The 25,712-nt window shown below is 36.8% G+C and overlaps 1 protein-coding gene across 1 annotated transcript; it reads right to left on the bottom strand.

Annotated features, from left to right (window-relative positions):
• Window positions 1–207: 207 nt before the first annotated feature.
• On the bottom strand, window positions 208–20,236 carry LOC307190767 (baculoviral IAP repeat-containing protein 2). The gene is made up of 9 exons (XM_079930172.1): window positions 19,647–20,236; window positions 16,260–18,417; window positions 16,065–16,164; window positions 11,514–11,592; window positions 10,904–10,952; window positions 5,066–5,308; window positions 1,778–2,032; window positions 997–1,038; window positions 208–916 (listed from the first exon to the last, which is right to left on the bottom strand). The coding sequence occupies exons 2-9, from the start codon at window positions 17,158–17,160 to the stop codon at window positions 723–725; spliced, it is 1,863 nt and encodes a 620-aa protein (XP_079786298.1). The 5' UTR covers window positions 17,161–18,417; window positions 19,647–20,236; the 3' UTR covers window positions 208–722.
• Window positions 20,237–25,712: the final 5,476 nt, after the last annotated feature.

The raw sequence follows: 25,712 nt of genomic DNA, 5'->3' as shown, positions 1-25,712 counted from the left end.
AAATTCTCATAAATCCCATTACTATTAAAAAAAACACTTCATGGTAATGTTTCATGAATTCAATTTTTTAACTTAATAACTAGCATCTGAAGTGCTTACAATGTGACAGATACTATGCTTATGTACATTATCTCATCCTTATATAACCCTGTGAAGGCTTACAGAAATTACTTTTTAAATCAGAGGAAAAAAATCGATGGTGTAGTCTTTTTAAAGACCTTTATTAAGATGTTTCTCACAAATTAGGGAAAAGCTTTTTTACCTGTAAGAGAAAAATCCTTATTTTACAACACAACTGAAAAAACACCAATGAGAATTTGGCAATATAACTGAGATAAACTCCAGAGCTCCTGGTTTCCATTTCTTTCAACTACATTCTAAAGTAGTACTCAAAGCTTTCAGAAAGAATACCAAACCTAGTCACTCCTAAAATGATACATAATAGCATTAAGATTGCTCCTTTAACTCCTCCTGTGTTCATACATGTACAGTAATATAGCTCAAACATAAATCTTACCTTTCATATAAACAGAGGTTAAGATTAAATATTATATATGGTATTCTTTTGGAAACAAGATTACTAGTACCAAAGAAAGCAGAGTAGAACAAAAATGTTACTAATTAAAGAACCAATAATTCCTTTTTTACTTCAGATAGCTTCAAATGTTCAAACAGTATTTTAAATACTTTTATATGTAGGCAACATATAGCCTATTTTTCTTTTATGAGAGAAATGTACGAACAGTACCCTTAATTATACCCCTGCAAATAGGGCATTTTCTTAGAGAAGGGGCACATTCCTGGCATACTACCAGATGACCACAAGGAATGAATACAATAGAAACTTCTTTGTCCATACACACTTTACAAGTTCTTTCTTCTTGCAACCTTCTCAATTGTTCTTCCAGTGACAGACCTAGTAACAACAGAAATTTCCATTAAAAAAAATGAAAGGGTAATATTTCATATTGGTCCTAAGTCTTAATTTTGTTTTACCTGAAACATCTTCTGTTGGAATATACTTCATATTCTTTTCCACTGAAGAAAGAAAAACATAACAAAGATATCACTCTAATAACTCATTAAAAATATTTTTTTAATAAAAAAATGAAATTTTGTCATGTGCAACAACATGGATGGACCTGGAGTGTATTGTGCTTAGTGAAATAAGACAGAGAAAGACATATACTCTATTTTATCACTTGTATGTGGAATCTAAAAAATAAAACTAGTGAATATAACAAATAAGATAAAGACAAAGATATAAGGAACAAACTAGTGGTTACCAGTGGGGAGAGGGAAGTTGAGGGGAAGATAAGGATAGGGAGACTAAGGGGTTCTAACTACTATGTATAAAATAAACAAGCTACAAGGATTTATGGTACAGCACAGGGAATATAGCCAATATTTTATAATGACTATAAACAGAGTATAATCTACAAAAATTTTGAATCACTGTGCTGTACAACTGGAACTTATATAATATTGTAAATCAACTATATCTCAATTAAAAAAATTTTTTTTAAGGCATCACTCTACCAAATACAAGACTGCTTCATCTACTACCTATTATTTTTCACCTACTATATCCTGAACAACACAGATTCTAGCTATTTATCATCAGAAATTATTTAGCCATGCTACTTGGGTAATAAAAGACTTCACTTTTTAGAACAAGTTAAATGTATAGTTTGCTAATTGGATTCGTTTTGTTTGTCAAACACAAAGATGAACATAATCCCAAGAATTTCTAAAATAACTTTACCAACAAACTCACCAAATAAGTTCTTATATAATGTAGAGTCAATTTCTTGAAGACAGTTCTTGAAGATGTTGGCAGCACCATTTCCTTTAACTAAAATGGTATCAATCAGTTCTCTTGCTTGCAAAGGTATCTGTGTTTTTTGTTTAATAATATCATGTTCCTGTTTATTAATTACATTGGCCTTTAAAAGATTATCCAGGATAGGAAGCACACATGTCAACTGTTGAAAGAGAGCCATTCTATTCCTCCGAATCAAGGACAAATCATCTTCATGTTAGAAAAAAGAAAGAAAAATCCATTAGATTATAAACTGCTCCAACTACACTCATATACTAACAACCAACCCTATGAACAATTCAGACACTAAATAAATAGGAGCTGGAAAAAGAAGGACAAAATTACTCCTCTGCAGTTTAATGTCTGTCACTTGGAAAACTTTCAGAAGATTTAGCTAAGGCATATTATATATAAGTACACACATGGTCTCTGTTTTTTTAACTTATTAAAGTCTATATATTTACCTGTCTTAGAACCCTGCTTTATCCTGCTGAGACTAAGCAGAGAATTTTAGAGGGCAGTATAAATTTGCAACCTCTGTACTTTGCCCCCATGGAATTACTACTGACTTCTTTTTGCATTATATCACTTCACTTTTATGAGCATTTTCATATGAATTGTCTCCTTTGATAAAAAGATCCTATCAATTAAACAAGGCAGGTATGACTGCTTCTCATTTTCAGATAGGGAGAGACAGACTCACAATATCATTAACTGTGACCTATCCAAGGTCACAGAAAGAATCAGTTATAGAATCAGGTCTCCTAGATTAGTGTCTTCAACTCCATGTTTAAGAAGCAGTAAGCAGTGTTGAAGACTTTGAGCTGTAGAGTTAGGACAGACCTAGAGCTCCACACTGGCTTAGCCACTTACTAGCTATGTGCCCTAACCTCCATACACCTCAGTTTCCTCATCTGTAAAATGCAGATAATAATAGTACCTTTCTCAAAGAGTTGTAAGGATTAAATGAGATACATGTGAAGTACTTATCACAATATCTGGCACATAATTAGCTACCAATATTGTCTTATAAAGGTCTAGGTTTGGGCTTCCCTGGTGGCGCAGTGGTTGAGAGTCCGCCTGCTGATGCAGGGGACACGGGTTTGTGCCCTGTTCCGGGAAGATCCCACATGTCGTGAAGCGGCTAGGCCCGTGAGCCATGGCCGCTGAGATTGCGTGTCCAGAGCCTGTGCACTGCAGCGGGAGAGGCCACAGCAGGGAGAGGCCCGCGTACCGCAGAAAAAAATAAAATAAAAAATAATAAAGGTCTAGGTTTATAGCAATTAAAAAAGACTCCGTATGAATCAAGCCTAATCTTTTTTAAAAAGCACGAAATCCATTGTTAAATTTCCTACATTTATGGAGTATGGGCATAAATTCCTACAGTATTTTTCAAAAAGTTCCTCTTCTGTTGATCATAATATTTAATTGCCTGCTTTCAACCTTAAAAAAAAAAAGTACATTTCCATATTTACAAGTTTAATGAGAAATAAAAAAGAAGTCTATTGTAAAGTTCCGGGAAAAAGAAAGACCATTTCCTTCACCTTTTACTTCTTTCTAGAAGTCAAACGCTCTATTCATCTCAAAATTATGGAATTCCCTTCTCTGACCACAACTTATATCCTTCTACCTTACTAATTCACCTCACTACTAACATCTGTTCTTCAATCTCCATGTCATTCCCAACTACTAACACAAGAGTTGTCTCCTGGCTTTGCTTACTTCCCATTCTAGTCTAGATGTAGTCAGGTGTCTCAATGATCTTCTCTTATTAGTAACCTAAATTCTTCCTCCCTATTCCTTTTCTGACTTGTTTGCTTATTAAGAAACAATTTCAAATCCATAATTCAAGGGACTTCGCTGGCAGTCCAGTGGTTAAGATTCTGCACTTCCACTGCAGGGGGCGTGGTTCGATCCCTGGTCAGGAAACTAAGATCCCACATGCCACTTGGCCAAAAACAAAACAAACAACAAAAAATCCATAATTTAAGACTATTCGTTGAACCTTACGAAGAATAAGAAAGTCACAAAACTATGGTGACCAGTTTTATTACAGTGATTTCATTTAACCTGTGTTTTATTACTGGTTAACAATCTTAAAATCTTTTCACTTTCCTCAGGCCCTTTCTTTCACGAAGCCCTTCCCATTTCCCAAATAAATCTACTTAAAATTTTTTTTTGATGTTCTAGGCACTGTGCTAAACTGTTTTACTTGTAACATCTCATTTGATTCCTATAGCTGCTCCATGCAATTGGTACTGTTATCATCCCCATTTTACAGATGAGAAAAACTGAGGTCTGGTTAAGTTAATTGCCAACCTGGTAACTGACAGAGCCAGGGTTTAAACACAAACCTGTCTCAACTACAAATCAGACTTCAAACACTGTGTAACATGGCCAAACAATGAGGTTCTCAAACTATTCCTAACATTACTTAAAAGCTTAAACTGAGAAAGTGTCTTCCAACCCAAATGCCCCAATTTACACTATATATGCAACCTTCACCTCTGCTGGTCCTTTAACCCTATCTTCTGCATACTAGTTTCCACAGCTAGTCTATAAGCTCCTTGAAAGCAAGCACCATGAATAGCAAGCACATTATTTGGCACAGGTGCTCATCCTCAATTAACATTTATTAAAGGAATGATTACTCAAAAGACTTGTTTTGGGAGTCTGAGGCTTAACATAAAACTGGATGAATACCAAAATCAGTTCTCTACTATCTTTGGACTGGGCAGGTGCTTCTCATCAAAGCCTAGGATTTCATCATGGGTTCTATTTTTTGCATAAGGATCACTAAGCAAGGATTAGACAGTCAAACACCATGTTAAGAATATGATTTGAAGGAACTTAAAAAAAAAAAAAAAAGTAGAAACAAGACAGGCACCCAACTATAAAATCTTGCTTTTTCAAAATAGTTTAAATTTGTTAATGTATGAGGAAGAAATGCAATATAGCTCAAGAAAGGAATTATGCTAAAATCCTCTGATTAGCATAAATCAGCAATCTTCTTGGAAAATAAGCATTCAAAAAAACAAAAACAAAAACAAAAACAACTGTAGTCGGTGCTTCTCGACTAGGGTGATACATTACCCACAGTGAAGGGGATGTGAGGCTGGAAATGACTGGTGGCTGTCACTAGCAGTTAGTGGACAGACGGGGATGCTCACTGTCCTGCAACATGTGAGACAGTCCTATGAGCCCTCAATGGAAGTAACGCAGGTGACTAACATTCCCAAATACCTGATGCTGTTTCTTCAGTTTGTCTTTCCTTCTCTTCTTCTCTTTTTTCATCTTCAGCATTAAGAAGTGCTGACACAATATCATTAACTGTTCTGTAATTCTCTCCAGTTGTTAGGATTTTACTCTGAATTGTCTGCTTTACCAGGCTTCTACTAAAGCCCATTTCCAAGGCAGCTTTAACCACAGGTGTATTCATGATGACTGCATCATCTGAAGAACTTTCTCCAGGTCCAAAATGAACAACTAGTTTAAAAGACATGTATTTGTATAAATTCCATAAATATAAAAATACAGAGAATAATGACTATGATACAGTCTTTACTCTAGTACAGATTATATCCTGGTAAGGGAGATGAGCTATATACACCAACTACCTATAACTCCAACAAATGTTTGAACCTGATAAGCATCAAATGAGAGTGTAGTAATAGGCTGTACTTTTAAAAAATACCACTTCCCACATCCTAGATCTACTTAATTAGAGACTCTTCGGGATGGGGCATAGGAATATTCTAAATATTCCTCAAATGATTCTGATGTACAGTCAATTTTGGAAACTGAGATGCTACACAAATTTAGAAGTGAAAAATTATCTTAATTCAGCTAGAAAAGTGGGGGAAATCAACAAAAACTTCATGGAAAAGATGGCATTAGAGTTTGAACTTAAAGGATGGACAAGACCTAGAAAGGTGGATAGATGAGTGTGATCAGAGAAGCATTTTCTGAGAACAGGGTCAATGTTAGCCAATATGGCACTTCTGTGAAAATTACAAAATGACATAATTCTTCAAGACACTTTACTGCCACCTGCTGGAAAACTGTTTTATAATAAAAATAAATATACAATGTGCATGTGCTCCCTTGCTCAAACATATGTGGAAACCCTGTCTGAAGAGAGAACACGCCAGAACAAACACCTGAAAGATAAGGAGTGAGCTATGGGAATATCTGAAAGAAGTCTTTCAGGCAAAGAGAACAGCAAGTATAAAAGCCTCAAGTCAAGAGAAAAGCTTGATATATTTAAGAAACAAAAAGGTGATCCAAAGTCAGAAATGAGGGTGATGCCTGGATGATGTAGAGCCTTTTGAGGAATTTATATTTTATTCTAAGTTTGCTACAATATTCTAGGAGGGTTTTAAGTAGGGTACTGATAAAACCTGATTTGTTTTTTCAAAAGATGATTCTGGCAGCTCTGTGATAAATTTTAATGAGGTAAAATGGAATCAGGGAGCCCTGTTAGGATTTTATGACAAAAAGTCATAAAATGACGTTATGGCACTCATGGCAGCTTGAATCAGGCTAATAGTGGTGGAGATGGAGAGAAGTGGTAAGATTTGGGACATATTATAAAGGCAGAGATGGAAGGACTTCTAACAGATTAAATATACCAAGTAAAAGGAGGAATCAGGGATGATGTCTAACTTAAGTCAACTTTTGACCTTAGGAAGTGAGTGCCATTAACTGAGTTGGGAAGACCAGAGAAAGAGCAAATTTGAAGGATGAAGGACAGGGAGAAAATGTTTGCTTTGGTTATATTAACTCTGAGACACCCAGTATAAACAAGTAGAGATTTAAACAGGTAGTTAAACAGTCGGCAGCTCAGGAAATGGAGAAATACATTTGGGTTGAATGTTGAGAGGTACTCCATCATTTAGAGGTTTGAAAAAGGAGTAACCACCAAAGGAAATTGTTCATGATCAACCAGGGAAATAGGGGAAAACCAAGAATGTGGTGTCCAGGGCTTCCCTGGTGGCACAGTGGTTGAGAGTCCGCCTGCCAATGCAAGAGATATGGGTTCGTGCCCTGGTCCGGGAAGATCCCACATGCCGCAGAGAGGCTGGGCCCGTGAGCCTGCGCGTCCGGAACCTGTGCTCCGCAATGGGAGAGGCCACAACAGCGAGAGGCCTGCGTACTGAAAAAAAACAAAACAAAACAAAAAAGAATGTGGTGTCCAGGAAGCCAAGTGAGGAACATACCTTAAGAAGGATGCAGGAAACTATGATAGCAAGATTGCCGGTTAAGTTGCCCCCAACTTGTACCCCACACAACAACATTTTAGAATCCATCCAAGGACAAAAGTGCCTTTTGTGGGAGGCTTTGGGATTTAGGTATAAGATTATGAAACCCAAGTGTATTCCAAGACCAAGGAGAGCCATTTTGAGAAGACTGGCCTGTACCAGGCACCTGAATCCCTGACCATGGTCCCAGCTACAAACCCAGAAACAGCTCAGTATCCATCAAGACTGAAAGCAGAAGGTCTTCACCTGCCAAAACCAGTCAATAAAGACTGCAAGCAGCGTTTGCTCCCTCAAATGCACAGACACCAAGGCAAGGCTACATATAAATATCATACAAATCAGGCACATATGACACCATCACAAGAAACCGATAAAGATCCAGAACTGACCCCAAAGAAATGAAGATCTATGATTTGCCTGACAATGAACTCAATAGAGTCACCTTAAAAAAACTCAACAAAATTCAAGAGAACAAAGATAAACAACTAAATGAAATGAAGATAACAATGCATGAACAAAATCAGAAGTTTAATCAAGAAACAGAAACCACAAAAAAGAATCAAGCAGAAAACCTGGAGCTGAAGAATACCAGGACAGAACTGAAAAACATCAATAGAGAACTTCAACAACAGACTTGCTAATGCAGAAGAAAGAATCAGAGAACTCAAATGGAGATCATTTGAAATTAGCCAGTTATAGGAACAAAAGGAAAAGAGAATGAAAGAGTGAAGGAAGCCTACATGAATTATAGGACACAACCAAATGAATAAACAGTCAAATCATGGGAATCCCAGAAGACAGAAAAAAGGGAAGAAAGCTTAAAGAAATAATAGCTGAAAACTTTAGCTCCTAAATCTTGGGAGAGATATGGATATCCACAAACAGTAAGCTCAAGGAACCTCAAGTAAGATCAGCCCAAAGATTACTCCAAGACACATTATAGTCAAAATATTAAAAGACAGAGAAACCATTTTGAAAGCAGCAAGAAAAAAATGACTCCTCATATACAAAGGAACCCCCTAAGGCTATCAGCACATTTCTCTGCAGAAACCTTGAAGGCCAGGAGAGAATGACTTAATATATCAAAGTGCTAAAAGAAAAAAAAAATGCCAACCAAGAACACTGGCAAAACTGTCCTTCAGAAATGAAGGAGAGATAAAAACATTCCAGACAAGCAGAAGTTGAGGGAGTTCATCAACACTAAACCTGCCTTAGAAGAAATACTAAAGTGATTTCAAGTTAAAATGAAGAGATGCTAAGTAACAACATGAAATAAAACTTACTGGTAAAGGTAAATATGTAGTCAAATTCATAACACCCTATACTGTATCTCTAGCATAAGTTAAAAAACAACAATATATTTTGCACAGCAAAAGAAACCATAAACAAAATGAAAAGACAACTCACAGAATGGGAGAAAATATTTGCAAATGATGCGACCGACAAGAGCTTACTTCCCAAAATATACAAACAGCACATGCAGCTCTATGTCAAAAAAAAACAACTCAATCAAAAAATGTGCAGAAGATCTAAATAGACATTTCTCCAAAGAAGACATACAGATGGCCAAAAAGCACATAAAAAGATGCTCATCATCACTAATTATCAGAGAAATGTAAATCAAAACTACAGTGAGGTATCACCTCACACCAGTCAGAATGGCCATTATCAAAGTCTACAAACAATAAACACTGGAGAGGGTGTAGAGAAGAGGGAACCCTCCTATGCTGTTGATGGGAAATGTACATTGGTATAACCACTATGGAGAATAGTATGGAAGTTTCTTAAAAAACTAAAAAACAGAACTACCATAAGATCCAGTAATCCCACTCCTGGGCATATATCTGGAGAAAAGCATAATTTGGAAAGAAACATGCACCCCAATGTTCACTGCAGCACTGTTTACAATAGCCAAGACATGGAAGCAACCCAAACATCCACTGATAGAGGAATGGATAAAGAAAATGTGGTACATATATACAATGAAATATTAGCCATAAAAAAGAACGAAATAATGCCATTTGCAGCAACATAGATAGACCTAGAGATTATCATACTAAGAGAAGTCAGAGAAAAACAAATATCATATGGTATCACTCATATATGGAATCTAATTTTTTAAAAACTGATTTAATGAACTTATTTACAAAACGCAACAGACTCACAGATTTCAGAAACAAACTTATGGTTACCAAAAGGGAAATGTGGGGGGAAGGGATAAATTAGGAGCTTGGGATTAACATACACACATAACTATATATAAAATAGATTACCAAAAAGGACTTACAGAGGAAACTCTACTCAATATTCTACAATAACCTATATGGGAAAAGAATCTGAAAAAGAACGAATATATGTATATGTATAACTGAATCACTATGCTGTACACCTGAAACTAACACAACATTGTAAACCAACTATACTCCAATAAAAATTAAAAGAAAAAAGAAATATTTATAGAAAAAAACATAAAAATAAAAAACACAAAACAATAATATTATTAACTATAACTATATTAACTTGTTACTGGATGCAGAATATAAAATGTATGACATCAATAGTGTAAAACATGGGGTGAGAAGAAGTAAAACTGTAGAGTTTTTGTAAATGAAGGTAAGTTGTTATCAGCTTAAAATAGACTATTGTATCTAAGATATTTTACATAAGCTTCATGGTAAACACAAAGAAAAAACCTATAGTACATACAGAAAATACAACAGAGAAATTAAAGCACACTACTACAGAAAATAAATCAGAAAGGAAGAGAGCAAAAGAGGAAGAAATGAACGAAGGAACTAAAAAAAGTCAGAAAACAATTAATAAAATCATAATAAAAAGTCCTTATATATCAATAATTACAATACCAATAATTATTTTAAATGTAAATGTACTAAATTCTCCAATCAAAAGACACAGAATGGCTGAATGGATTAAAAAAAACCCACTAGATCCAACAGTATGCTGCCTATAAAAGAATCATTTTAGCTTTAAGGACACAGAAAGGTTGAAAATGAAAAGATATAAAAGGTGTTCTATGCAAATGGTAATCAAAAGTAATGAGGAATGGTTATACTTACATAAAATAAAATAGACTTTCAGTCAAAATCAGTGACAAGAGACAAAGATCACTGTATGTAGTGATGAAGGGGTCAACTCATTAAAAGTACACAGAAGTACACAAAACAATTGTAAATTTATATGCAATAAACATTGAAGCATCTAAACATTTAAAGCAAATATTAACATAACTAAAGGAAGAAATAGAGAGCAATACAATAATAGTAGGGGACTTCAATATCCCACTTTCAAGACTGGCTAGATCATCCAGACAGAAAGTTAATAAGGAAAAAGGAGACCTGAATAACACTATACACTAAATGCCAGATGTGGCTAAAATTAAATTATAACCAGAAGACATATTTCCTATCCTTGCACTAAACTACTACATACCTGGCAAATACCTAATATCTAGCCCAATTTTCAAACCATGTGAACTGGGTCTTTCCAAACATGCTAGCTTATACAAACATTTCCTCTTTGGAGGGCTTATTATTTGCTCTTCTCATTTGGTATTCCCTGAAGTTGTTTTTCTTTTGCACTTGTCTTGTCTCTCCAGTGAGAATGTCAGCACTTTAAGAACAAAAACTAGAATACTTCCAAGAATCCTCTAAAAATGTCATGAATCTTAGTAGATACATAATATTTATTAACTTTCTAGCACTTTTTTCTATGACCTCAGAAGTCCTTTGTTTACATACTTTCATTCTTAATATTCTGACAAAAAAATCCTATCCTATATTTGGAATATTTTCATACATACTTGGTGGATCAGCATTTTCATCTCCAGGAGTATCTGAAGTTGACAATAGCTATGAAACAGTAGAAAAAAATAATAGATAAAATCAGAAATCTCAAACAACCTGAACATAGCAACATTAAGTTTATCTTAATTACTGTATACACGCTTTTGAAAACATACTTCAATTTGCTGTTTTACTTTAATCATCATAAAACATTTCCTTATACATCACCCAATTCCAAATTAGAATTCAAGTATTTCTCTAGTTTCAAGAAAACAGGAAAAAGTATTAATGGTTTCTCATCCCACTTAGAAAGTCATATTTCAGCTGAATCACACTCAGAGACTCCAAACTGCTAACAAGTTATTTTGTTTTTCTCAAAAATACGGAGGAGACACTAAAGCTCTTCTCCAACCCCACCACAAATTTGTACAGTGGCAGGTTGAGTGATTTTTCAAAAAAAAGGAAAAAAGAGTCATTTTTTAAAAGCCCCTGAACAAACATGTCCATTAAGATGGACACAAAACATGTAACTATAATTGAGAAAACAGATGTAATTGTCACTTCTAATCATATTTGTAATTATTATCTAGGAGAACTCAATGTTGCCAATTATAAAAACATATTTACCTGTTCAAGAAGATGAGGATACCTAGCTTGAATCTCATCAACAAACTCCCGCCCTTTCATGCGTATCAAGAACTCACACCTAAAACGTAAAAGGAAAAATTTTTAAGTTCTTTTATAACAAAAATATAATCTGATTACTCTAGAAAAGTGGCTTTCAAATTATTTGATTGTATCCCAAAGTACAAACATTTTACATCACAACCTAGTACATATACACATCTAACAGGAACAAAACTCTCATACAATATTACAAATTCTTACTATGCATTGATGCATTGTGATATTGTTTGATTGCATTAATACAATCACAACAATAAAAAGGTCTGGATCTCAAAGGAGCACAAGCTAAGGCTTGAAAAATACTGTTCTAGATAATTTACTTTGGGGACTTAACATAGCAGAAACTTTAATTTGCTATTCCTAAAATGTGATCTTTCACAAAATATCTGCTAATCTATCTCCATTGTCCACTCTACCATTATACTTAACACAAACCCTCTCTCTAAAAAATAGAGAATCAAGTATTTTCATCTATACATGTGACAGTGTTTCCCAAATACTTGCTTTCAAACTACTAGAATTTCTCAATGGTGTTCCAGGAAGTTCATATAACATGTTTCTGTTTCTTCCCTTTTGTTTTTTCAACAAACGGTGCTAGACAACTTGATAAAATATGCAAAAAACAAGCCTTGATTTATGTCCATAGTATACACAAAAACAAACTAAAAATGAATCATATGCCTAAATACAAAACCTGTCAATTTAACTTCTAGAAGAAAACACAGGAGAAAATCTTTTCTTTTTCCTCTAATTTTTATTTTATTTATTTATTTTTGGCTGTGTTGGGTCTTCGTTGCTGCATGCGGGCTTTCTCTAGTTGCGGCAAGCCGGAGCTACTCTTCGTTGCGGTGCACGAGCTTCTCACTGCAGTGGCTTCTCTTGTTGCGGAGCACGGGCTCTAGGCACAGGACTTCAGTAGTTGCGGCTCACGGGCTCTAGAGCACAGGCTCAGTAGTTGTGGCACACAGGCGTAGCTGCTCATGCATGTGGGATCTTCCTGGACCAGGGATTGAACCTGTGTCGCCTGCACTGGCAGGCAGATTCTTATCCACTGCACCACCAGGGAAACCCTAGGAGAAAATCTTTCTGTCCTTAGGTTAGGTAAAGATTTTTTAGCTAAGAGACCAACAGCACAATCCATAAAAGATAAAATTGATAAACTGACATCTTCAAAATTAAAAACTTCTGCTCATCAAATACACTAATAAGAAAAGGAAAGACAAGCCACAGACTGAAACGCTGCAAAAGACATCTGATATAGGACTTGTATCCAGAATATATTGAAAAGTCTCGGAACTTAGTAATGAAAAAAAAAAGAAATTTAAAAGAGACACTTCATCAAAGAAAATACAGTTCCAAGGATGAAGAACCCACAGATACAGAGGGCTGACTGTACTATGTCATATGAGGGACTTGAGCATCCATGAATTTTGGTTTCTTGAGGGGAATCCCTGGGAGTGTCCTGGAACCAATCCCCCACTGATACTGAGGGACAACTGTATATAGATGGCAAATAAGAAGCTCACCATCATTAATCATTAAGGAAATGCTAATTAAAATCACAGTGAAATACCACTACACATCAATTAGAATGGTTAAAATCAAAAAGACTGACAATACCGTGTGTCATTAAGAATCTGGAATTCTTAGAGGTATCATACATTCCTGGTGGGAATTTAAAATGGTACAGCCACTTCAGAAAACGATTTGGCAGTTCCTTCTAAAGTTACAATAGAAAACAAAACTTGCCATCCAACCCACTAATCCCACTCCTAAGTACAACATTTACCTAAGCAAAACAAAAACATATGTTCACAAAGGTTTACTAATGTTTAGAGTGCCTTTATTCATTATTGCCCCAAATGTCCTTCAACTGGTAAATGGTTAGATTTAGTAGAGATCATGTAAGCATGCTCAAGACTCAAGTTCATCATGCAGAGAATACAGCTTTTCATTGTTCATGATCTTAATATAGTTCTAAAGTATTTTTATCCTGGGACTGACTAACTTATATTCATAACGACTAAAGACAGGAAGTATAATGAACATTGGCTGCCCCGTATTTCCCCCTTCTCCAATAAATTCTATGAGGACAGAGATTTTTGTCTGTCTTATTCACTGATATATTCCCAGCATCTAAAATAGTGATCAGGGGGATATAGGGAAATAGGTGAAAGGGATTAACAGGTACAAACCTGAGTTATAAAATAAATAAGCCATGGGGATGTAATATACAGCATAAAGAATATGGTCATAATATTGCAATAACTCTGTATGGGGACACATGGTTACTAGGCTTATCATGGTAACAATTTCATAATGTATGCAAATATCAAATCACCATGTAGTACACCTCAAACTAATATAATATTGTGTCACATATTTCAATTTAAAAAAAAGATATTAGAAAGGAAAAAAAGATCCTCATGATGATGTCTGATTTCCCATCATTACTTTCAACTACTTATTCCTAGGACTCTTGCCTTCAGACAATGCTGTTACTGTCATGAATTATCATGCTCAATCGAAATGAAACCCAGTATTCTTCCTGGTCTGCTGCAAAATCTGCATTTGTCTGCCTATTCATTTCACTTTCAACCTCATATGCAATGGTACCACAATTTTTGCCTTTCACTTTAATTTGGTTCTTCTTTCTTTTGCTTTGGCTTGGTTTTTTATTTGATTCCACACTGTTGTGTAAATACCAATACTGATGAAAAACAGAAATTCCTTTGTATATAGAAATGTAAACCCTATTACCTCTTCTTCCAAATGATTATTACTAAAAATGTTAAGAGGGAAAAAATAAAATAAAACAGTATCCAGTAGGCATATAAATATTTAATTAATGAATAAATTGTGTTAAAATACAGTGATAATGATTATCCACTTTGGTTTTTCATTTTCTGAGATTAAAGATTATCCACAATTGAAATCTGTTGCTTACAAAAAGCACCACTGGCCTTTTCCCTTACTTAACCATCTAAAACAAAACACAAATTACAGAAGTAAACTAAGATTTTGTTTGGTTTTGTTTTATAAAGGACAAAATGTAGCAACTGAAACACTGGAATTGGAAAGCTGTTTCTGTCTTTTTAATACAGTATTAAATTTCAAATTATATGTACATACTCTCATAGAGCCAAGCACAATCAAATCACTTAAAATTCTGACAATCAGGAATTCTCTGGTGGACCAGTGGTTAGGACTCGGCCCTTCCACTGCTGTGGCCTGGGTTCCAACCCTGGCTGGGGAACTAAGATCCCGCAAGCCATGTGGTGGGGCCAAAAATATAAAAAGAAAAGAAAATACAATTCTGACAATGGAACATGCTTTTTTCCTACAATAATAATTTAAAGTAAACAAAATATGTATCACTTTTGAGAATTAAAAAGTCACAATTTATCTTGATACATTATGAATATTAAAGAGGTTCAAGAGATTCCTCATTATTGTGAAAGGCACTCACCAGTCAAAACATTACCTACATGATGTGATTCCACTTTTATATAAAGTACCTAGCATGGTCGAATTCATAGAGACAGAAAGCAGAATGGTGGTTGCTAGGGGCTGCAGGGACGGAGGGATGAGGAATTAATGAAATGAGTACAAGATTCAGTCTGGGAAGATTTAAAAAAAGTCTGGAAATAGATGGTGGTAATGAATGAGGAATAATGTGAATGTACTTAATGTCATAGAACTGTATACTTAAAAATGGTTAAAATGGCAAATTTTATGTTAGGTACATTTTACAATTTTTTTAAAAGACCATATTATCTATTTCAACTCCCTCATTTTACAAATGAGGAAAGGATCAAAGGTGTCACATGACTTGTCCAAGTTCACATAGCTACTCAGTAACAAAGACAGAATTAATTTCTAATTCTATTTCCATCAACAGCACTGCCTCTAAATTCTTTCTAGGCTATAGTAAAAAATAGGACATAGTGGGAGAAACAGAGTGACTAAAGGGAGATATTTGACATATCTCCCTTGACAAGATAAAATTGTACAGAGAAAAAATAATTTACAATTATAATCAGACTTAATACTGATTGTACAATCAGCTTTTATTATATGCATTTTTGTATTTATCCTTTTCCTAGATCCATTTCATGTCCCTTATTTTCCTTTTTCCTTCTTATCTTTTTCTTACTTATCTCCTTTTCGTTCTATTTTACATATTTTTATAATACTTAAGTCTTCTTTAAAGCAAAATGGAAAACATAAATGAAACGTATGGCCATAACTGTGACTCATCAAGAATAAGTTAAATTATATCCTGAATACATGGCTTACAAAAGAAATCATACAACATTCTACAACATTTTGTACCAAAACAATTAACGTTACAATTTGGTGTTTTAAAAAGGCTAATTCCCTAATGGTATAAAGAAGCTTTGTTATATTGAAATGTAAACTTAATCATTCAAGTATGCCTACTCCTTTTAAGCACAGAATTTGTGTAGAAATACCTTTCAAAACAATTACCTTGGAAACCACTTGGCGTGTTCAACCCATGGGTCATCTCCAGATTCCCAACACCTTAAGCCACCATCACAACAAAAGCATTTGACATCATCATTGCGACCTAAAGAAAACACAATAATAAAGCTGAATACATACGTGTCCTAATATATAAATCAAAATGAACTAGATAAAATGTATAGCTATACATTTTCTTACCCACATAATAGAAACCAGCACTTGCAAGCTGCTCAGGCTGAACTGGTACAGTTGAAGGCCAGTACATAAATGTTCTCAGTCGAGCTGCATGTGTCTGCATGCTCAAATTTGAAATGCTAAACCTCAGCGTTTCCAGAGAATTTTCCAAAAATGGACAGTTGGGGAAATGTCTCCGGTGTTCTGACACAGCATCATCCTTTGGTTCCCAGTTACTTAGAGTCCCACCACAGGCAAAGCAGGCTACTCTATCTCCAGGTCCTATATAATAAAAGCCAGCTCTTGCCAATTCTGATGGTGACAAAAAGGTTAATGGCCACATCTGGTAAGTAAGAAATCTCGCTTCTTCAGTACTCATGGCATAACTGTAGGGGTTAGTTCTCATTGGGGAAAAGTCTTCAACTGCTCTAGAATTAACAGGGTTTGGTGAAAGGTTGGAATAAGAACCACTGAACGAGCTACTATGTTCCAAAGTAGGTAATAATGAATGTGTAAAATTGTTTCTCACTGAAGAGGAAACATTTTTAGAGGTGGATTCCAGACTAGTAACAGAAACTAGATTCTGAATAAAGCTACAGCTAGGATACAGTTGTTTATGCTTTTCAATAGGATTGTCTCCTTGTTTCCAGTTATCCAGCATCAGGCCACAACAAAAGCATTTGACTTTGTCATTCACACCAGTGTAATAAAAACCAGCACGAGCAAGACTCCTTTCTGAGACAGGAACACCAACGGGGAAAGTTGAATATGTAGACATTCGGTAGAGTTCACATGAAAAGTCGTATTTCATTTTTTGTTTGTTGACGATTGTCCAATTTGACAAGATCGTGCTATCTTCCATCATACTCTTAATTTTTTGATACAAGGGATCTGGGAAAAGTCTTTGGGAGGTAGTTTTGTGCATGAGTCATTTTACTTTTTGACTGCTAAAACCCTTCACATGACAATTCTCTTCCCTTCACATTAGATTTTTTCCATAAAAAAGAATCAAATGATAGGCCCCTACTTATGGAAAATTCACTACACCTTCTTTACTGGATTTATACCTGAGTTGATACTCAGGTAGGATGAATATCTCTCCTAAATTACGAAGATACTATTTAATACTTTCTGGGATTATATTAACTCAAATGTTATTTGCTCGTTATTTGGCGTAATACTGACCTAATAGCCTGAAAGAAGTTGACACACCTCCAAAAATATGCTAAGACTCCTTGACTTTTCAAGGAGGTTTATATTCCAAAAATTCTAAACAAGGATAGAATACCTAAATTATGCCTTTAATTTGCTTTCGGTTACAAGCTACAAAGCCGGGATATCAAGCCAATTAATGACTATGCTACAAGAGGAAAAAACTATATGCGGGCTTCTTTCCCTATGAGCACTTTAACATTTTTTTTTAATCTTCTTTTATTCTAGTAAACAAGAAGAATTAAAGTTTTCATATGGTCACATTATCTAAAGGCCAATTTCACAAAGTTTATCATCATAGTATTTACTTAAGAAGGTTAAACTAGCTTCAGCTAACAACTTTTGGAGATGTCAACACCTACAAGTGTTGTTGAACCTAAACCAGTTATACTGCGTACAGTGTCAAATGAAATGAATTTTGCTTAAAACTCACAAACTGCTAACTCTTCTTTGTTAAATATTGTCTGTATTTGTTTCCATTTCCTGCAGCATCATTATTATGTTGTCTTTCTTCCTAACTTTGCCTACCACTTTAGTATACTTGATCAAATGAAGGTATTTTCTCCATAAACTAGTTAACCATAAAATTTCCACAGCTGAAACTTCTTACAAAAATATTAAATAACTTGTCTTTCATTTAAGAATCATGCATCTATAATATCATTCATTTTGTAATTAAAGGTAAATCAATTTATCAAGATACAGCTTGTCCTTTCTAGTGTTATCACAAATGCCTAAGGTACTGTATTACCAACAAAATTACTGCTCATGCATAATAAACCAGTAATTAACTCTACTAGCCTTCTTTCTGAAAACCCTTCATATTTTAAAAGTATAATTCATACACAAAATTACACTCCACAGAATTCAAACTATATCCCTTTATAAAGTTTCTGAGTCTCCATAATAGGATTTATTACTGCAGGGGAAAAAATGAGGGGGAAAAAGTAGACTCTTCAGGGCTGTATATCTGAAAAGAAAAAACAAACGCTATTTTAGAAAACTATTTTCACGATGAATACAATTTATATTCTTTTCAATTTATTCAGTAAATTCTAAAAGTGATTTACACTTTAGATAATACAGCTTCATTCCAGCTATTTGTCAACAAAACTAATTAGAAAAGTTTTTAATCAAAATAAATGCAATATACTCCCCGTAGCACTAAGAATACTTTTTTTAATGCACAACTTTGAAGACAGATGGACACAGAAACATATTTTGGCCTTGGTCTCCTCCCCTCTTCTGGTGACAACTTTTAATAGTTTAAGGATAATATCTCTGGCAGTTTGCTACAGGCAAAGGGGGACTAGTGGTGAAAGAGACTGCACCCATCAGCAACAGTGCAGCAGTTATTTAGATGGCATAATAGACTGTAAAGTTATTTTTTAATGTCAAGTCTCTCCAGGACTAGGCAAACTGACCAGTGAGAGTAAATGCATCAGGAACCCACCCATAAAACCCTACAACTCTACAATGCCCTCACAATTCCAAAGCAACAACCACAGAAAACAACTTGAAAACAATATACAGTAATGGCTTGTGAAACACTGGCCTTGGGAATGTGACTACTTGCATGAATGCTTTCGTTACACCAGAACTTGGTGTCCTATCTTTACAGATTTTTATCTACAAGCACCGTACAGTGGATTTGCCCTCTTTAGGCAAACTGTGGCTTTGGGGGTTGAAGGCGGGAGACAAACTGCAAGGGAAAATAAGAGAAACTATGGAATTTACCTATTAATTTCCCGGAGCTATTTCTCACAATACACAATAGACCACTAAAGCGGCAGAGCGCGGTTGCAACTATCTGATACAGGGAATCTGCCGCCACACAACTGTCTCCGTTTGAACATACTAAACAAAGGAATACCGAGGGTTAAGTTTAAAACCCTGCAAAAACTTGACGAACATCTTGGTCAGAGTCCAAGGGCCGGAGAAGTGGGCGGCGGCCAGAGCAGACTTGCAAACAGGTCAATTGAAAAAAAATTATTTTCGGCAGCAAGTCTTGGACCTGGAGCTTCCGAATTAAACAGCCTCGGCGAGAGTGAAGAGAACAGAGAGCTCACTGCGACCCCCGGCCTCGGCTCCCGGCCCTGTCTTCCCTCACCCAACTGCAGCCTCAGGGAAGCGGGCCCCCGCGGCCCGAGCGCCCCTACCCGCCTCGCGCGGCCGGGGCCCGGAAGGAGCTGCACTCACCGCTGGGCCGGCGTAGCAAACGCGGGAACGGCGCGGCAGTCTGGATCCTCCACAGCCCCGAGAGCTGCTACGCCGACACAATAAGAAGCCGGACGGCTCGGCTCCGGTGCTCACAAAGCCCCCCGCCCGCGCAGGGCCCACGCCGACGCACAGTGACGACAGCGCGCCGGCCGGGATCGCGTCATGCCGCGCGAGGGCGCCGGGGCGTCTGCAGGCGAAGAGTGGCCCGAAGCGGGCGCTAGGCCGTACGCAGTCTGTTAGCCCGCGGGGGCGGCGGGGCCGGGCGTCCCCTCGGCGTTCCAACCTTTAATTTCGCCGCGTGAGCACTTTTGACGTTTCCTTCCCTCGCCGTTCCTGACATTCTCCTGAGGGGGACGTGGCGAAGCGTGAGCCGTAGATTTTGAATCGCGGGAAGCCTGCGGAAACGCCCCAGCGCGGGCGGTGAGCGTCTCCCCCGCGTCACCCGGTTGGGGTCTAGCCCCAGCCGGATTCCTCTAGTGGGGCCTCCCCTCGGCGTGGGTGACCGCGTCGTCCGGGGGCGGAGTCAACCCGGCGGCGTTTCGGCTTCGGTTAAGTGAACGGTTGTAACCGTTTTCCTCAGCAGCTTTGTGATGTCAATCTTAAACAGCTGGCCGTGAAAATGGAAAAAAGACGAGTGTTGGAAAGCAGAACAGCATCAGAGGATTAATTTTGAAGCTTTGATTTTATAGTCTTTTGGGGAGTATATCTATTTTATAATCAACCACTGTATCTTTTATTTTTAAACTTTTGTTTTTCTGTTCTGGAGGCGAATGCACTGACGAAAGTGTCCTAATTTCAGAAGCTCATCACTAGCAACGGTTCGGTGCTTCAGGCCAGGCTTCACTCCCCCTTTTTTTTTCCTGAATGTGACTAGGATGGAGTGTATACATTCATATACGTGTGTATATATAAATCATACGTGAACCACAGAGGAACCCTGTATCAATGACATGTTTAACTAGTTAACTGATAGAAAAATTGTAAATACAAAATCTTGGTTTTCCTAGTCAGGGACCGTTTTTCTCCCCCCTCTCTAGCAGTGCGGTGAACACAGTAAATATTTGCTGCATTGCAGCGAGAGAATTTTTTAGTTTATGTTCCGTGAAGACACTCTTTGTCAATGAAATCAGATGTTTTCTTCTTTCAGGGGAACTCCAGGGGGCAAATATTTCAAAAACTTCCAAATAACAAGCCACTTAATTAGGCAGCCGGGGGAATTCCAAGACCCTGAACCGTTTCCCATTTCCTGTCCCTGTCATTTCTGCATGCCAATCAGTCACAGAATAGGGCTTCTGTTCCAGTGTTAATAGTAAAAAGAAAGTATTTGTAACAGTTTGTGATACAGAGAAAAGAAATGTCATGGCTCCCAATGACTAAAAACTTACAAATATGCACATGAGTTTTGATAGTAGTTCAGTATGTAGTTCAAGTTGCAATTTCTGGGAAAGTTACGGGACTTTCTTTTTATGTGTGGGAAAATATGTATTAGCAAGAATTGTTCGTTCTGGATTCAAGATTATTAAAGATTATTTCTCTTTTTCAGTTCTTGTCCTTACCAAAAAAGTATAGGGGAAAATTCATATTTCAAAAACTCGAAGTCCTTATATATTTTCCCCAAGAAACCACGTAATAACATTCAGGTATAATAAATACTACTTTATAACTTTTAATCCTATATAACCTTGTAGTTGAGTGTTAAATTTATTCAGTTACCCACTTATTCAGTTAATCTTTTTCATATTTCCAGTGTAGAACTGCTGGTGATTTTTAAAAATAAGTTGTGTTTTTCTGCTGAGGTTACTATACTAATATTTTTCACATTTATGTAGAAAAATATTTACAGGATCCAAGACAATTTGAGGAGGAATATAAGACTGAAGGGGCTTGTCCACTAGATAACAAGTTATATATAAAGTCATAGTAATTCAGATAGTATTAGCACAAGGATGGACAAATAAAGGAGCAAGATAAATAGCCCAGAAAAGATATGTATGTATATGTGAATTTGATATATGACATTGGTATTACATATCAGTGAGAAAAGGATTAACTGGTCAATAAGTAATACTGAATGAATGGTTATTCTAATGAAAAATAAAATTAGATAATCACCTAACTGTTAAAAAAAATTCCTGTTGGATAAAAACCCTAAAAGTGAACAGCTATGATTGTGAATCCAGGATTTTAAACATATTTTTTGAGTTATAATCCATTGCAGTTATTGTAGGCCATAGTAGACCAATGGGAGCTTATTCACGTTGACTCTTGAGTCCTTTTGACATGGCCATAGTAGTCTTTGATTGCTTTGTTGGCTGGCTTTGTACATTTCTTACCCAATACCTATAATTAGCCATTTATTCAAAGTGCTCTGGTTCCTTTAGTGGGAAATGATATATAAAGACCATAATCTGAATGTTTGTGGTACTAATTGTTATTGAGTTGTATTGTTTTTATAACCTGTTCTGTGGGCACAGTTGGGTAAATATGGCCTTTTGGTTTTTAATAAAAAGCATCATGAACTCTAACTTCCAATTCAAATTCAGGAATTCAAGGTTTTATTTAACCTCATTGATTGTACAGCTTCCTTCCTTCCTGCACACGGAAAAATCCTTATTCTCGCCTGTACTCCCTTCCTGCCCTGTAGGCAATGATTTAAACATTTTTTAATGTTTTTTTATTCTAAAAATAGAGTTTATGTACATTTATCCATATCTCCCTTTTTCTTAGATAACTGGTAGCATACTTTTTTCCACCTTTTTTTACTTACTAATAAATTATGGAGATCACTCAATACTAGTATATATAGAGAGAGATTCCTCATTTCTGCACAGTACTCCATTGTGTAGATGTAGCACAATATATTCAACTAGTCCCTGTTGATGAAAAAATCATTTGATCTAAGAAAGAAATGGAAATTTTACTTGAGCCAAATTTTTTTAAAATAAATTTATATACTTTATTTTTGGCTGCATTGGGTTTTAGTTGTTGCGTGCAGACTTTCTCTGGTTGTGGTGAGTTGTTGGGGGGGTTCGTTGCGGTACATGGGCTTCTCATTGTGGTGGCTTCTCTTGTTGCGGAGCACGGACTCTGGGCATGCGGGCTTCAGCAGTTGTGGCACGTGGACACTAGAGCGCAGGCTCAGTAGTTGTGGCACACGGGCTTAGTTGCTCCGTGGCATGTGGGATCTTCCCGGACCAGGGCTTGAACCCATGTCCCCTGCATTGGAAGCTGGATTCTTAACCACTGTGCCACCAGGAAAGCCCACTTGTGCCAAATTGAGGGTTATAACCCAGGAACAGTCTCTCAGAAAGCTCCAAGAACTGTTCTGCCTTTTACAGGTGAAAGCACAGTTATATAAGTTTTTGAGACAGAGGGCTGTATGTTAAATGATGTATTATTGACAGTTAATATAATCTAGCATGTAGTGGGTCATGGGTCATTGTGGCCCCATACAAGATTAAGAAGGAATGTTATCTTGTAAGGAGTTGGCTTGTTGGGGCTAGGAGAATGTTGCTCTTTATTGTTGAGCAGGTATTCCTGCCAATGGAGAGGTTTGGTTGATGCATAATGCAGATACACAATGCACAGTAGAGGTGGGAAGAGGGGACCAAAGAGCAGAGAAAATTTTTTTATGTTTAAATTTTTCTTGTCTTGCCATAAAATATAATTTTATTTCATATACCATAATGTATTCAACTACTTCCCTATTGATGGACATCTGGGTGGTTTCCAATCTTTTGCTATTACAAATAATGCTGTAATGAATAGTTATGGATATCTTGTTTTAGGATATGTTCCAGAAGTTGGATTCTTAGGTCAAGTAGCAAATTCATACATAATTTTGCTAAGTATGATCAAATACCCCTCCCCCTCCATGGAACTGTTGGCATTTTGCAACCCAGCCAGCAATGTATGTAAATTCCTTTTTTCTACACAGCTTCATCAGGGGAGTATGTTGTCAAACTTTTGGATTTTTTTTTTTTTTTTTTTTTACGGTACGCGGGCCTCTCACTGTTGTGGCCTCTTCCGTTGCGGAGCACAGGCTCCGGACGCGCAGACCCAGCGGCCATGGCTCACAGGCCCAGCCGCTCCGCGGCACGTGGGATCCTCCCGGACCGGGGCACGAACCCGCGTCCCCTGCATCGGCAGGCGGACTCTCAACCACTGCGCCACCAGGGAAGCCCAAACTTTTGGATTTTTGCCAGTCTGTTAAATAGAATCTCAGTGTGGTTTTAATTTCATTGCTGTGTTATGAATAAGATCGATAATCTTTTTAGTGTATCAATTGCATATGTAATGGTTTATTTTTTTTAAAGTATAAAGGAATGTTAGAATTGATTATGTGGTATTATTAAAGAAAAATTATTCTGACGCTTGTTAAAACATTAACAAGTAAGGAACTACAAGTAAGGAAGACTTTATTCAAGACTACTGCAATAAGAGCATTGCAATGGGGGAGAGAGATCAGGCTCAACTCTGAATACAGCAAAGATAGCTGAGGATTTGTAGCCAAACAATGGAATGAAGGGGTCAGTGGAAGAAAAATTACTTAGTGGAGACATCAAGGGCAGATGGATTCTTGCTGAAGATTGGCCAAGGGCTTATACATCAAAACTGGAAGATAAAGAATTTAGTCAGATATCAAGGGTGGGAGCATTCTCACTAACCTGACTTAGCAGGATTCTTGCTAAGACTGGGCTAGACAGGCCAAAGATGGGGTGGGGGGTGACAAATGGAGATGGCACTGACTTAAATCTACATAACAAACTTTACCCTGGTTTACCATGCTTTTCCTGGTAATTTACACATAACTGGCTTCCTCACACCCTTCTTTCTCTCTTTTGTCTTGAGCTGAAAATGGTATTTAAGCCTGTGGCTTAGTCCACCTCAGGGAGTTACTCATTTTTCCCTGGGTATCTCCCATGTATACATGAGGTATATATGTGAAACTTCTGTTGGTTTTTCTTGTTAATCAGTCTTTTACTACAGGGGTGTCAGCCAAGAACTCAGAAAGGTAGAGGGAAAATTATTTTTTTCTCCCCTACATTAGTATATACCGTAGGGAAGGAAAAGTCTCTTCCTATGCCCATCTTAGGTTCTCCAGCTGGGGTCCTGTAAACTAGACTAGCCAAAAATATATTAGCAAGAGGAAAACAAGCTAATTAACATGTGCATTGCACATGTAACAATAAGAACCCTCAGTGATGAGAAACCTTAAAGAGAGGGTTAGAACTTGGGTTTTAATACCAACAAAGGAAAAGAGGTTTGGAGCTTCTGGGTGAGAGAGGCAAGTTATAGGAAGGTCACCAAGAAAAGCATGGTAAACAAGAGCTGTTTAGTGAGGTTTGTTATGCAGATTTGCGTCCTTGCCTTCTCCTTTGATAAGAGTTTTAAGAATACTTCTCTTTCAGATACTGAAGAGGGAGACACCTCTACAAATGGAAATTTACTTTAGAGCTTTTCATGATAGATCTCAATACCCTTTAGCTCAAAATAATCCATTTGCCAAAAGTACATTTTGGGGTGGCATACTCTGTTACCCCTCACTACATAAATGAAATGTATACTTCCCTGAATTTTTGAAGTATTTTATTTAAAAAATTCAATAAACAAAACCCAACACATTAAGAACTTGGAAATTTTGGCCACATCACAGTTTTCTTCCCGAACATCTAGTTACTTCTGTTAGACCTGCGCGGTCTCCTAGGAGTTTCGACTCGCCCAGGAAACAAGAGTCGGAAGTCGATGCAAAACGCAAGAGGTTTATTGAAGGCCGGTGCACCGGGGTTCCTTGGTCCTCACGCAGGAGGTCGAAGAAGGAACCCCTTTTGGGCGCGAATATGTCAGTTTTATAGGTTCCCACTTCCCCGTATGTAAATTATAGATTTGGTTGTGTTTTCCTGCTGATTGGTCCCGGCTTAGGCTCGGACCAGAGAGGGAACTTGTCCCCAGCTTCCTGATTGGTCTTTGACAGATACCTTTTTTACATTTTGTTTATCTCCCTCCTTCTCGGAAGGGGGCCGGACATCCTGGAAATTTACCCAT

This window comes from Stenella coeruleoalba (assembly GCF_951394435.1).
Source record: "Stenella coeruleoalba genome assembly, chromosome: 8".
Lineage (NCBI taxonomy): Eukaryota > Metazoa > Chordata > Mammalia > Artiodactyla > Delphinidae > Stenella > Stenella coeruleoalba.
The sequence above is the reverse complement of the archived record's forward strand: the minus strand, read 5'-3'. Positions and strand labels throughout refer to the sequence as shown.

Bases quoted from the DNA above. Each gene is read 5' to 3' on its own strand.
- LOC307190767 (XM_079930172.1), bottom strand. From the start codon at position 17,160: ATGCACAAAACTACCTCCCAAAGACTTTTCCCAGATCCCTTGTATCAA. The intron at 5,309-10,903 runs GTATGTATGAAA...CTTTTAAACTAG, and splicing joins TGAAAATGCTGATCCACCAA to TTGTTCATTTTGGACCTGGA. The intron at 2,033-5,065 runs GTATTTGGGAAT...TCTAACATGAAG, and splicing joins AACTGAAGAAACAGCATCAG to ATGATTTGTCCTTGATTCGG.